This window comes from Dendrobium catenatum, unplaced genomic scaffold (assembly GCF_001605985.2).
Source record: "Dendrobium catenatum unplaced genomic scaffold, ASM160598v2 fragScaff_scaffold_1639, whole genome shotgun sequence".
Classification (NCBI taxonomy): domain Eukaryota; kingdom Viridiplantae; phylum Streptophyta; class Magnoliopsida; order Asparagales; family Orchidaceae; genus Dendrobium; species Dendrobium catenatum.
Window position 1 is genome coordinate 1,033,061 of NW_021320101.1, and position 14,139 is coordinate 1,047,199.

General features: G+C 34.2%; 1 protein-coding gene across 2 annotated transcripts in view; it reads left to right on the forward strand.

The window, feature by feature from the left end:
* The window catches only part of LOC110110618 (vacuolar-sorting protein BRO1), a 41,228-nt gene continuing 27,089 nt past the window's right edge, over window positions 1-14,139 (forward strand). For both annotated transcript variants that reach the window (XM_020842196.2, XM_028701110.1), the window contains exons 1-3: window positions 1-689; window positions 9,140-10,090; window positions 12,483-12,572. In XM_020842196.2, the coding sequence (XP_020697855.1) occupies window positions 24-689; window positions 9,140-10,090; window positions 12,483-12,572 (1,707 nt within the window). In that variant the 5' untranslated portion in view covers window positions 1-23. The remainder of the gene's footprint in view (window positions 690-9,139; window positions 10,091-12,482; window positions 12,573-14,139) is intronic.

Below are 14,139 nucleotides of genomic sequence, written 5' to 3' on the forward strand. Positions count from 1 at the left end.
AGAGAGAGAGAGAGAGAGGGGGAATGGCATCACCGGCTAACGTGATGCTTGCGATCCAGGAGAAGAAACCCTGCAGCACCGTCGATCTCTACCACCCCCTCCGCCAATACGTCGCCAACCACTACTCAGAGCGGGAAGCAGAATCCCTCGAGGGCGACTTCCAATTCCTCCAACAGTTGCGCTCTGAAGTCGAGAACCCTCCTGATGGATCGCCGGAGCGCCGCCGCGATTATCTCCAATCATACTTCCGCGCTCTCTGCCTTGTCGAGTCCCGTTTCCCTATATCCTCCGATCCTTCCCATATTAACTCAGTCTCCTTTGCTTGGTTCGACGCGTTTCGCCCTTCGAGGAAGGCTGTACAGACTAGCCTTCACCTCGAAAAGGCTGCTGTCCTGTTCAACCTTGGCGCTGTTCAGAGCCAGGTAGCCGTAGCCGCCGATCGAGCGTTGGCAACTGGAATTAAGGTCGCTTGTAGTTCTTTCCAGGCTGCGGCCGGGACTTTCGCGTTTCTTAAAGATAATGTTTCTGTTAAGGCTGTAATTGGACCTGGGGGTTCCGCGGTCGATATGTCTACAGAATGCGCGGGGATGCTCGAGAGATTGATGCTTGCACAAGCGCAAGAGTGTTTCTTTGAGAAGGTTATTACCGATTCGAAGTCCCCGGGTCTCTGCTCTAAGATTGCGAGGCAGGTCAGTACCCTTTTCATCAAATTTCTCCCCTTCGTATCTTTTAAGATTGTGTTTGTTTGATATGTATTTGAGGGATAGGATGCAAAACCCATAAAGTGAAGCTAAACTCTTAAATATCAATATGTCTATGGGTGAAATGGTTGGAATTTTATCAGAAATTTGAAAGTTAAGCATGTTTGTATAGGAGCACTCCTAGGATTAGTGATCTTCTATGAGTTGCACCAACATGGTAAAATCTTGAGACATTAGGTCAAAACTGATAATATTAGGATAATTAAGTGTTTGAGCTATTACAAATGTTATGAAAGCAATATGCCAGCTAGAAGATAGGAACTACGTGTCATGCGAGATAAAATATTATATCATGGGAGCTACCTCTTGAACCTTAGGCTGGACAAAGTGCTATATGGCAAATGTCACCTTTTGAACTTGTAAGGGTCACCTTAAGAATCCTATATGCATGGTGGATGATTATCGGCTAAGGATGCTTATAAGGACGTTAGCTACTAAGTATGAGAGAGTGCGAAACTTCTTAAGTAGAGTGAAGCTAAACTCTTAAGCATCGAGGTGTTTTTTTTATAAGATTGTGAAAATTTCATTAGAAACTCAAAAGTGTGCTTGTACATGATCACTTATGGATGAGTGATCTTTTAGGAAGTTACACCAATAGGATAAAACTGTGAGTACATTAGTCTAAAGTGGACAATATCTCAATTGATAAGAGTTTGTATTGTTACAAAGAAAAAAAATAAAATTTAAATATGCGGTTGCAGATTTGTAATAAATGTCGAAAATATTGATATTCCATTTCCTTTTTTCCACTTCCCTTCGATCTAAAGAAAACATAAGTCATCTTTAAGTGCATTATTCTTTGAAATTGAGCCTTTGATTTCTATGGGTTAGATTGACATCATGTTGTCTTAGTTTTGGCGATTATTGGATGATAATTTCTCTGATTTTAGATGTATAGAGCCTTGTATTTTTGTTGGATGATTGCTTTAAACTAGTGGAATTGTAAAATAAAAGAAGGTGGATATACATACAAATAACTCAAAATATTAGGATTTACATATTTAACACTTAAATTTCACTATTTACATGCATAAAACTCAAAGTATGAAGATAAAATAAAGAACAACAAGTCTCCTAACCATCCCATCATGGTGCTAGTTAATCCCATTGCCCTTCGGCCTTCACCTTTGATCCTGTTGCCCCTCACACACCATCAGTCCCGTCACCCTAATCTCCTATTGTGACTTTTTTGAGTCGTCTATGCCGTCCATCCACCACCTTCATCATATCCTCTTAACCCTGCTTATAGGAGTTTGCCGAAGAAGACAATCTACCTCGTCCATCTTTATGTTCGGTGAGATCTATTAAATCTTTTAATAGTGTGCTAGATGATATAAATAATGAAAATTATGTGTGAAATATATAAATCTTAATACTTTGAGTGCTATGCATGTAAGTCTCATTTAGTGGAATAAATTGAAGATATGATAATTTCATTTTTGTGATTGAATATGAGAGAGAATAACATACAGTCTTTTAAGGCAAGAAATAATATTATACAATTGTTTCAAAGAAAAAAATAAGTTTTTAAATAATGTCTAAAATTCAAGATATTTTACCCTACTTAATATGAATAAGATACGATTTATTTTATTATAGGGTATATATTCCTCATAAGGGTAAGCGCTTATGTTTAATTACATTCCAAGAGAAGTAATATCTATATAATACTCTTAATTAAATTAGCGAAAAATAATTTTTATGGTTTCAAAGTTTGGAGAAATATATATTTTTGGAATTTCAAGTGAGATTTGTTCAATTTTGATCATTTTTTTTACAATAATAAAGGATGAAAAGTATAGAATACTGGATTCCGAGCAACACAAAATCACTCCAAATAATCTTATGTTGGGCTTTAAAATTTTGAAGGTTTTAATTTAGGGTTTAAGTTATTCATTTTATTAGAAATTTGTGACTTATATTTCATCAATACAAAATTGAGAAAATGACCATAAAATGAGTGCCTATGATGTAACAAATAATAAACTATCATCCTTAGATTCTAAAATTAAGCCTAGGAGCACCAATAGGATAGTCTAATGAAATACAAATGACTTATAACTTTCAACCCTACCAAGGGTTTAAGTAGGATTGATTCTGCTAGATTTATAATTATGTATGGAAAGAAATGCTAGTTAAACTCACCAAATTGCTTTAAAATCATGATGTCAATATCGATATGCTCTGTAGGGTAGATTAGGCTATTTTTAGTTAAAAAATTGAGACGTACAACTTAGCTACTAAAGCAAAGCAATTCAACCATTAAGGATATGCAATGTTTCAAGATAACCAATTAAAAATAAAAAAAAACAATTATATATTAAATAAATAAATATATATATATATAATATTATATTAAATTGAATTGAATATAAGTATTTGATTTATTGAGAAATTATTAATTACATAATATTTATCGATTTAGTATAATTAGTGTAAAATTTAACTAATGTTAAATTTTCTCATATCAAACATGATAGATTAAATACTAGGTTAAATTATTTTGAATATAAATTAATTTAATTAATTAAATTTAATATTGAATATAGTATATATTAATTAAAGGTTATTTTAAAATAATTATATTTAATGTTTTAGTTTTATAATATTTATTAAAGAATTTTAAATTATATTTATATTAATTTAATTGAAATTAAATATTTAAAATTAATTTAATAAAAATTTATATTTTCTACATGATGGATTATTAAAAGTGATATGGAAGAGAGAATTATATGCTTTTAGAAATTTCTGCTCTCCATAAACATTTTCTCATTTAAAAACTGTTTGTCTCTCGGCTTATCTCTCCATGCATTTACTCTTTTCAATAGTTACCATTTGAATTTTAAGCATAAAACACACAAAAGAAATGCGTTTTCTATGGAAACAGAAAGGGCAATTGCATTTTCCCTAAAAATGCTTTTATGCTTTGCATTTTTTTGCAAAACGAGCTAACCATTCACGTTTTTTATCCTTTTTAAATTTTAATTATAATGTGTTCCTTCTCCTAATTTATACCTAAAGCCTAATCCTTTTAAAATTTGCCCCACAATTTTTTATGAAATCTAATTTACAAGTCAACGATGACCTTGAGATCATTTTCCAAAAAAATGAAGTTATGATTTATTGATTTAATTTATTCATTAATCTTTAAAATTTGATAAAATATATGTATTTTTTGAAATCTATTCGGACAGAATTTTCTTCATTTTTATATGCTTAACGAATTTTCCTTTGCATTTTTATATTAACATAGTTAATAATAATTTATATTAAATTTATAAATTCATATGTTAAGTAAAATTATTTTTTTAATCACAATTAATATTATTGCATTATTATTGTATTTTTAGCATAGAATTTATTTTTTATTCAAATGATTTTAATATTTATTACATCTTCCGGTTCAACCCCCGTCAAAGCATTCAACCTTGAACCTTTTTTTGTGGTTTTATGTCTAGTCCGGTTTTAACGATATTGTTTATAATTGAATATCAGGTTGTTTTCTTAAAAATTAGGGATAATTTCTTAAGGGATTTATTAGATAGGTTAGATGGTTAAATTTTATTTTAAATTTTTTTCTATGTTGTATGAGATCAAGATGTTTTTAGAATTTATTTCAAGCTTTTGAGATTTATTTATAATTAATTATAAATTTTCCAATTTTAGGGTTTATTTAGGCGTGTTTACTTTAAAAATTTAGTTATGGTTGAAATATGCATCAAACTCTTATGGGATAAATCAAGAGGTCTAAGAGAACCTTAAAATTATCCCATATCAGTTTGATGACAATCAGATGTGATGGAAGGGTGCTAATTAAATATTTAATTTATAGCTTCATCCTCAAATAAATTATTCGAGATTGAGTCAAATCCTTTTGAAAATGTATTCTTTTTTTTTTTTAATCCATAAAGGGCTTATTCGTTGAACTATGCTAATAAATGTGTTAGTTATGATTTCCTTAAAGTTTTAAGCAATTTTTTATTTATTAAATCCTAAATATTTTTTTTATTAAATTGTGTGCTAACACAACATGCACTTTGCACGCGACAACAACTAATTTTTTGCTTTTGTAAATGGAGGAACTCGCTGTCCACATAAGACTAATTTTGACCATTCGATTTTAAATCAGTTGGCATAGATCAAACTGTGGGATTAAATGGTGTTATGAGATTTAATATATGAAGGGATCAAGATTGTCCATTTTATTTTAATAGAATGGATGGTAATCTCATCATCTCCTACCTTCAACATAGATTAGAAGTTGTTAATTAAATTTTTTTTATTGGGTTAACTAATGCTGATCTTCTTGTTCCAATGGATCGAGAAGGATCACGAAGGTTAGGAGAGGTCATCCTGTGGTCTAATCTTCTTATGATTGAAGTTTGCTTCACAATTTAAGAAATTAAATAAAAAAATTGGGTTTAAGCTAATTTCACATGCTTGAATCCAGCGAGTTACTGATCAAATTAGTTGCTGCATGAGCTTCGTCTAATCACATCGAACGAGTTTGACGAAGTTTGCTTTGATTGTGGATGGCTGGATTGATAAGATCAAAATCGCCATGAAGAGCTCATTGGAGCGTGGAGGTTCTTGGTGTTAAAGTGGGAGTTGAGGATGGAAAGTGGTTGGGGATGAAAGCTTAGACTTTGTAGATGGATTGCATAACTAAAGCCCATTGGTAGAAAAGCTATTTTTAGATTGATCTGGGAGATCTTTCCACCCATTCTACTGGCAAGAATGTAAATTAAGGGTTGAGGTTGTCAAGGACAATCCACTAGGAGGTTGCCAAGTTTCCACTTTCCAGAAATATTCCAAGGCCTTTTTATATATGTATTTTCCATTAATAGTTGAATCAATTTTCCATCTTAGCAATCCATGGCCAATTCAATCAAAATGCTTGCTAGCAATCATCTTAGGCGATAGTGGACGGTAGGGATCAACTTGGGCTAACTAGGGACAAGTGAGCAAGGCAAACCATGGGATGCACCTAGCCCAAATCATCATTTAGGTTCATTAAGTGGTCAATTTCAATTAGGTTTCAAGCATTGGGCTAGCCCAAATTAGCTGGGCTACTTTTGGGCAACTAGCCTAGGCTCCTAAGAGGTGTCTACTAAAGCTTGAGAAGATTTTGTTTTAATTAAATTGTGTTTAGGTCAAGAGAACCCAAGGTGAGTCATATGGACCCCTTGGTCAAACCTAGTTTGACCATGGTTAGGAGGCACGACCGTGGATCAAACATGAGCTCAAATGCTTTTAAAGGCCATTTGAACTTAAGATCAGTCTTTGGGTTTAGTTTGGTTAATTTGATTTAAATTTGAGTAAATTAGGGTTAAGGATGTTGTGGTCAAGCCTACTTTGATCATGGGTAAAAAATGTTGACTAGAGCTCTTTGACCTATGAGACGAGTTTAAGAGGAAGACGAGGGTTCCTAGGGTAGATCATCGGGTCATGGGCTACCTAAGGTTGGCCAAAGGTGGGTACCATAAAGCATGAGTAGGGTGAGCCATTAAGTTTTCTATATTTGACTTAGGATCGACCTAAGGGGGTGTTTGGTATCGGATTTATTTCGAGTTTTTAGTAGGATTTAGGGTAAATCCAGCCAAACGCAAAAAAAGTCGCGGTAAATCCGGCAAATCCGTAAATCCCGGATTTGCGGATTTACGCCGTAAATCCGCTAAATCCAGGTAAATCCTAATCTAGAAGTCGGATTTACGGGATTTAGCCGAAGAAGCGCGCGAAAGGTAGAAACTTACCTTCATAGCGAGCTAGCGAGCTCCCTTCGTTGCTTCAAATCAAAATTTTTGTAACGTCCGATTTGACAGGAAGGAACGTCGTTGAAGGAGCGAAGTCGAACAACGACGAAGGAGCCGAAGAAGCGACACCTCCTGCGAAGCAACGATGTCACACCCTAGACGCCTCAGCCATTCACTATTTAACTTAATTAATATTAATTTAAATATTAAGAACTAAGTAAATAATTAAATATTAATAGTAGAATTAGTGTATAAATTAATGTCTAATTAACTTGATAAAATAAGATTAGTAATTAGAAATTAGTATAATTATCTATACATTATTAAACATAAATTAATAATAGAAAATAATAGTTAAATAATTAAAAGAAGCAATAGAAATTTAAGTGATTAATGAGATAATTAATAATAAATTTATAATTTAAACTAATAAATAAGTAATTGTAATTATTAATTAAATAATTAGTTAAAATATTATTAAATAGTAAGTTATTTCAAAATAATTAGTTAATTCAATTTTAAATCTCCAACCGTTTTAAATCCTAGTATCTGTTGCCAAACATATTTCTGGATTTAACAAGATTTAAAAATTGTCATACCAAACACAATTCAGGATTTAAGAGCCCAGGATTTACTAAATCCAGATTTACAGGATTTAGTAAATCCTACTAAAATTGAATCCAATCCTATACCAAACACCCCCTAAGGTTGACTTAATGGGATCCACTATCTACTAAGGGTAAATAGGTAGTGTCCTATGGTCATGGGTAGTTCTTGGGTAAGTCTAGGTTGATTGGATCATGGATGTTCCAATTAAACCTAAATGGTCACCTAGGGATTTTCTTAGATTTTGGATCTTGAGTTAGTATTCTACCTATTGCAAATGGTCTTGTAAAATGTTGAAAAGATTTCTACTTAGCTTATAAAGGTCTAGGGTAGACTTCTAAGGGTCTTGGGTGGCAGATGGGTCAAACTATAGTTAACCTAGTCCATATGTCTCAAAGGTTCAGTATAAGGGCATGGGTTACTTTAAAGTTTTGGGTTTTCTATGGCTATTAATGCTAAATCTTTAGGAATTCTCTTTTGAGAGTTCTATGAGGAAGGCCTTGCGTGAAGGAAAAAAATCCTATGAGCTAAGCATGTGAGGATTTTTGTCAACCTCATTAAAAAATGATGTCATCCTCCACATGTAAGAAAAAGTAAAAAAAAAAAAAATCATCTCATTTGTAGAAGAGTGGATTTTACTTTGGTGGTTAAGCTTAATATCTTTCAAACTTTGGGAGTTTCTTGCCCATTTGGTTGGTTACTCTTGTTATTTCATGCTAATAATAAGTTTCTTCCATATTAAAAAATGAAAAATAATTTAGCTGTTAGCTTCCACTTTTCATTTCCCAAACTGTCTGCTTTGACCTATACATATTGAGATAATTCAAATTCTTCCAATTTAAGCATGTTTTGAGCTTTGACTAAGATCTTTCAAGCACTGCAGATACTGGCGGAACCCAGTTATGCCCAGGGGGCAATTACCTCCTAAAAGATAAAGTACATGTAATGGGAGGGCAATTTTGGAAATTTGCCCCCCTTAAACATTTTTTATTTGCTCTAACTCGCACTTTCGTGGCCACTCGCCCGCTTATGCAAAACCCTAGCTGCTCGAGTTTCTCGCACGCCGCTGCTGAAGCTCCGTGCCTCCAGCTACTCTGTAAAATAACATCGTCAGACGTTGCCGGTTGCAAGCAGGATGATGTTGTTCTAGCCTCAGAGAACTCATAAATTTTTCTCATTTTGCTATCCATTCTTGAAAGCTTTTCTCATTTAGTTTGTAGGATCTTTCGGCCTTTTTTGATTTGATCATCTATTGGTAATAACTCTCTTTCTATTTCTGAGATCTTCTTGTGATAGAATCTCATCTGCCATTGCTTCTACTTAATTTATTTCCTTCTTAGTGAGAATCTATGTTAGTCTTTGCCTTTTGGTCCTTATATATTCACTTTTTTTCGGTGGTTTTGTCAGAGTGTTCCAGAAAAAATGAGGCTTGAATAATGCTTTGTTTTGCTTTCACTGTCGCTTGATATTAGAAAACATGCTTTCAAAATAATGAAACTCGTTAAATCCATTATTTGATTTATTGTAGTTAGAAAACAACATTTACTATATGCTTGACAACATCCATTCACAACTAGAACAAATGTAATGCTTTCTATTTCATAGGCAAAATGAGTGAAAATAAAATCATTAATTTGATTTTTAAACATGTCATCTATCCACAAACAACCAAATGAGTCTTTAAATGCAACATCACTCTATGCTTGACAACATTCTTTCATGGATATGTTATTGCATCTTTCATGCATATTAAATACTAGTACAGAAGTATTGCAATAACCAAATCAGAAGATATGTAGCCTTATACATATTTTTATTTTTTTATGAGTTTGCTCTTCTAAGAGCTAAGGCTGATTCCGGCCCTTACTTCATAAGATTCTATTGGAGATTCGGATGTTTTGAACCCCAAAGCATGGGCTGAGCATTCTAGCTCTCCTTTTGAAAGTTTTTATTCGCCTGCAGAAGTCTAACTGGCCTGTATTTCTGAAGTAGTTAATTTTATGTTTTTCTTCTTAGGTTGGCCTGTACTATGAGGAGGCTCACAAAGCACTAGCTGCTCCTCCACTAAGTACACATTTTGAACGGACATGGATCTCTCATGTGCAATTGAAGGCAGCACAGTATCATGCAGAGGCTTGTTATAGATATGCATTGGAGTTGCATGACAAAGAAAACATTCCAGAGGAGATTGCAAGGCTTAAGGTTGGTTTGAGTGCTCTTGCTGATGCCAAAAAATCTTGCAAGGGTGTTGTTGCAGCTCTTCTGGATACTGTCTCCAAATTAGAAAGCAAGATGAATGTTAGCCTTGAAAGGGCTGTGAAAGAGAATGATAGGGTTTATCTCATGCGGGTACCTGCTTCCAATTCCTTATCTACTCTACCTGCAGCCTCTCTTGTCAAATCCACACATATTGGTGAAGTTCTTGATGCCAGCAAGGATAGATTGTTTGCGAGTCTGGTCCCCGACTCTAGCGCAAAGGCACTATCTAGGTACACCGAGATGGTAGATGATGTCATTCGCACACAAGCGGAGAAGTTACAGCAAGGAAGTGAGATCACGAGGATTAAACTCAAGGAAATGGGCTTACCGGATTATATACTAGCACTTGAAGGGAGCTTGACCTTGCCTCTTGATCTTAAAGAAGATGTTGAGGCTGTGCAGGTCAGTGGTGGACCATCTGGTTTGGAAGATGTGTTGCAGCAGTTGAGGGATTTGCGAAGGGTTAATCAAGAACTTATTGTACAAACTGAAGGACTGTTGCAGAAGGAGGCAGCAGACGATGCTCAGTTCCGATTTCAGTTTGGATCACGCTGGACAAGGCCTCAGTCGAGCACCCTGACAAAGAACTTGCAAGATAGATTGAACAAGTTTGCTGGAAACCTTAAACAAGCTGCAGATACTGATGCAAGAATTGAGCATGCTTTAAGAGCACATTCAGCACTTATGACTGTTTTAAACCACTATCCAGTATGCCTATCATCTACATTTTCTTTTTCTGCTGTTATCTTGTCACTTCGAAGTATGGCACAATCGATATTTTTTATATTATGCACTTATAGTTAGGTACCTGAACTCTATTATTATGACAAATTCAATTCAATGGAAGTCTCATTAATTTATCAAATTTCTAAATGTGTCCAAGGATAGAATGTTTAGTCCTAGAATCAGATTTTCCGCTTTATGATACGATCCGTATTGAGTAGAGGGCGAGTCTATTTTAGCTATTGAGTCTAAGATGGCTACCCCTCGCAAAGACAATCTTTAGCGTAAGTGAGACATATCAAAGACGACAATTGAAATTCGACAATATATGCATGAAAGATAGTTACATTCGACAAAAAAAAAACTTCTTGTTATTTTTCCTTGGTACGATGATCATTTGGAGATTCATTACACTAAGCAAAATGATTTAACCATTTCGAGACTCATCATATTCAATACATAAAACATTTAACAAAAGGCAATAAGATGAATTTCTTTGAATGATATTTTATTCTTAATATCAAAATTCGACATCAAAGAAAATGAAAAATGCATTCAAAAAGAATGTTTTTCCATCTTATTTATAAAAAAGATATTACAATTACAGAATATTTGACAAAAAATAAAGAAACAGGTCAAGTATCTCACCTAGATGAACGACTGCTATCTTCTGGAGACGAGTTCCTGTCATCTTCGCTAAAGGGTTTCTTGGCCTTTAAAATTTCTGTCAGCATTTTCATAAAATAAGCTCAGATTGTGTCATGCACAATTTATCACAGAGACTGACCAAAAATCCAATAGAAAGTTTTGTCTTCTTGAACTTCACTGATGACTTTGTTTTTGTATTTGGTAAGGCTTAGGAATTTGGCAAGGTGCAGGAGCTTGGGAAGTTTGGGGTTTATTCAACTTCGTGTATTTTAATGAGTCATCCAATTCAGTATTTTATAGTTGCGCTGAACACAATGGTTGGGCGATCTCTTTTTTGGCTAACTTTGATTTAGAGAGAAGATTCTAAGGCAGCAATTTTAGTTGGTAACTTGGTCAATTTTTTATTCTTAGAATATTGAATAGCTTCAATCTTTCTGCTAATCTCTTTCTCATAAATATTGATGTCCTTGACGACTTTCTTTTTAAAAATTTTCAATAAAATTCTGGTCTGGATTTGTGTCAACAATTATTTTCCCTTCTCTATCCCCTCTAATCGATGACTTCCCATCTTCATTTCTATAACTCACCCTAAACTCCTTATAAGGATGAGAAGTTGCCATTATTTTCCTTTATCTATTATTGACATGTCAATAGCACCAACAACTCTAGTTAAAGTTGCAAAAATTGCCACTATTGAAGTCACAACTGCAATTGAAGTCATAACTGTCACAACAATTAAAGCCATAGCTTCCATTCAATTCGCAGCTATGTCCGGGACATTTTTGTGAGAAATTGGCTCGTAAATATTATATATTACTCATCATCACTTTTAATAGGACATTGTTTCTTTGCTGACGAAGAATCACAGGTATTCTGATTCTCAAACTCACCTTCTAACAATCCCTTCAAGTCAACCTTAATTTGGTCACTTAATTTCTCAAATTTGATTTAAAATAGTCTATTGACTCCTAAAATTTGATCTAAAATATAATCCAACTCATGAACTATTTTGGATCATATTTCATGAATCAATTGAACACATTAGATAGCTAGGATTAAAATGACCTTACATAATTAGTTTGGGCCTTGGGGATCATTTTGACCTATTTCTCATTAATATAATGCAAGTTGAAAGTTTTTCTTGTTATTCATCATTTCTCCCATTATTCTTGTATAGAGTATAAACAGTTATTATGCCTTGGAAACTTTGCTCATCTTTTTTATGTTGGTTTACAATTATCTAGAATAGATAAGGGCAAGACTGGATCACTTTTTTTTTGTTTTTGAAAAACTTGTTTGTTTAGGAGCAATTTGGGATTACTTTCTATTTTTATTTTTGTTTTTGAAAATGAAGCAAGTTGTTTTTGAAAATACTCAAATGAAATTTTAGCTGTTTTTAAGATATTTAAAAAAAATGAAAATCACCTTGATCCCTGCCCACCGCCAGTGACCATCTATCATAGCATGCCATCACAGCCTTATGTAAATATGCAATAAAAACAAAAAATAACACTTATTTATGCCACCAAACATGTTTTATTTCATATTTCAAACACATTATATATATATATATATATATATATAACAAAATATAAAGAGAACCCAAATAACCCCTAAACTATTTGAGCTTTCATTGATGCTAACCTTGTCAATATGCATGTACTGGTTGGTTTTTCTTTCAGCATTGCATGATCTGAAAACAGCTTCTTAATCATCCGCTGAACTACAGGTAGAATCTGTCCTTCCAAGCATTGCAAGACCAATAATGTCTTTGGATGGAAATGAAGATGCAATTGTGGGAGCCCTCAAGCAAAGCTTGGTAACTAGTTTAATGTTAAAATGGGTCATGTTACTGGTTTTTTCATGTTAGCTTCTCTGTTTTGGGATGGTACGAGTTAGCTCTAATGTTTTGATTGTATCTACATTTCCTTTATACATTATATGACAGTGCATGCCTCATAATGTGCATGAATCATCTGAATCATGACAATTCTATTGAAAAGTATGACGCTTAGTTTTTTTTATTGTACTTAAGGATTTCCCTAGGCAAGATTATTTCGGGCTTCTGTAAGAATGCATTTTATTGAAAAATATTGGTGCTGGATAGCTGATCTAATATTTGCATTCTCAAAGTTCCAAAGGCAAGACATCGGATAAGCTATAATTGCTAAGTAATTAACCCCTTCTTCATTCCAGAGAGGGTGTTTCACATGTGCTGTGATATAATAAGTCTCCATCTGAATTTTAGCCTCTACACGTTGGTCAAGAAGTCTACAAATTTTCCACCACAAACTCTAACATAGTTTTGTGGTGCGTATTTATGCATGCAAAACCTAGTCTTATTGCACATAATCATACACAGTCAAGACCGAGCTGGACCCAATTTTGAATGTTCCTACTTATGAATTGGATCTCACTTGGTGCGCCCCACTTCCTACACAACTTGTAGTTGCCTCCTCTCTTCTTAAGTGGGAAGAGTCCTTAATATCCTTAAATGCAAGTGGACCCTTCGATATATACAAGAAACCATTTAAAGAGTAGTGGAAATATTTAGGTGAAGATGACTTGGTGTACCAGAATGATGCCTTGATGAACAAGCACCACCCATGCACACTTATAGGCTTCAAGAGTGAGCTTCATTCTTATCCGGCTTAGTTATATTAGCCATTGTTTAGGAGCATATACTACTACAAGGCTTATGAACAATGCCACTTATACCTACCTTTCTTAATGCGAAAGGTGAGGCTCTCTTCCCCATAGTATTTTGTGGACCACATGTACTTGTTTTTGTTTGCATGGTTTGTAGTCCCAAATTTTCATAGGTGTTCACATATCACCCGTACTTGTCATATTGGCATCAAGGATGTGCAGGTGGGCGGGTGGGTGGTAGGGGGGTTAGTTACTTAGTTGTTGGAATACCCTCTTTGCTAACATTCATCTGACCAAGTGGTTACCAAACTTCTTGATGTGGGCTTCCTCAAGGATTTCTCGAGCTTCTGCAAGTCAAACACATTGAAGAGAAATTTCAAAGAAAGACTTGTGAAAGAGGATACCATCAAACAATAAATGTTCAGTGGTCTTGTACTTTACTATCCAAACTTCGTCTAACTTAACTAGCAGTACTTCAGCCGCTAAGAAATTGAATGGGAGTATACAAGTGCGGGGATGTTTTGACTTGCTTGGCTTCATAGACATCAGTGACATGTTGGTTGGTGAACTTGGTCAGAAAATTTGCTAATTCTTTTACATCCTAGGGATGTGTTGAGCTTCAAAGTGCTCCATCTTGGAGGTTTATCACAAAACTTTCTCCAATTTTCATCCAAGGATAGGGTGACATTCTTCATAGTTATAGAGAATTTGATTGACGATGAGCTAAGAATCCAATT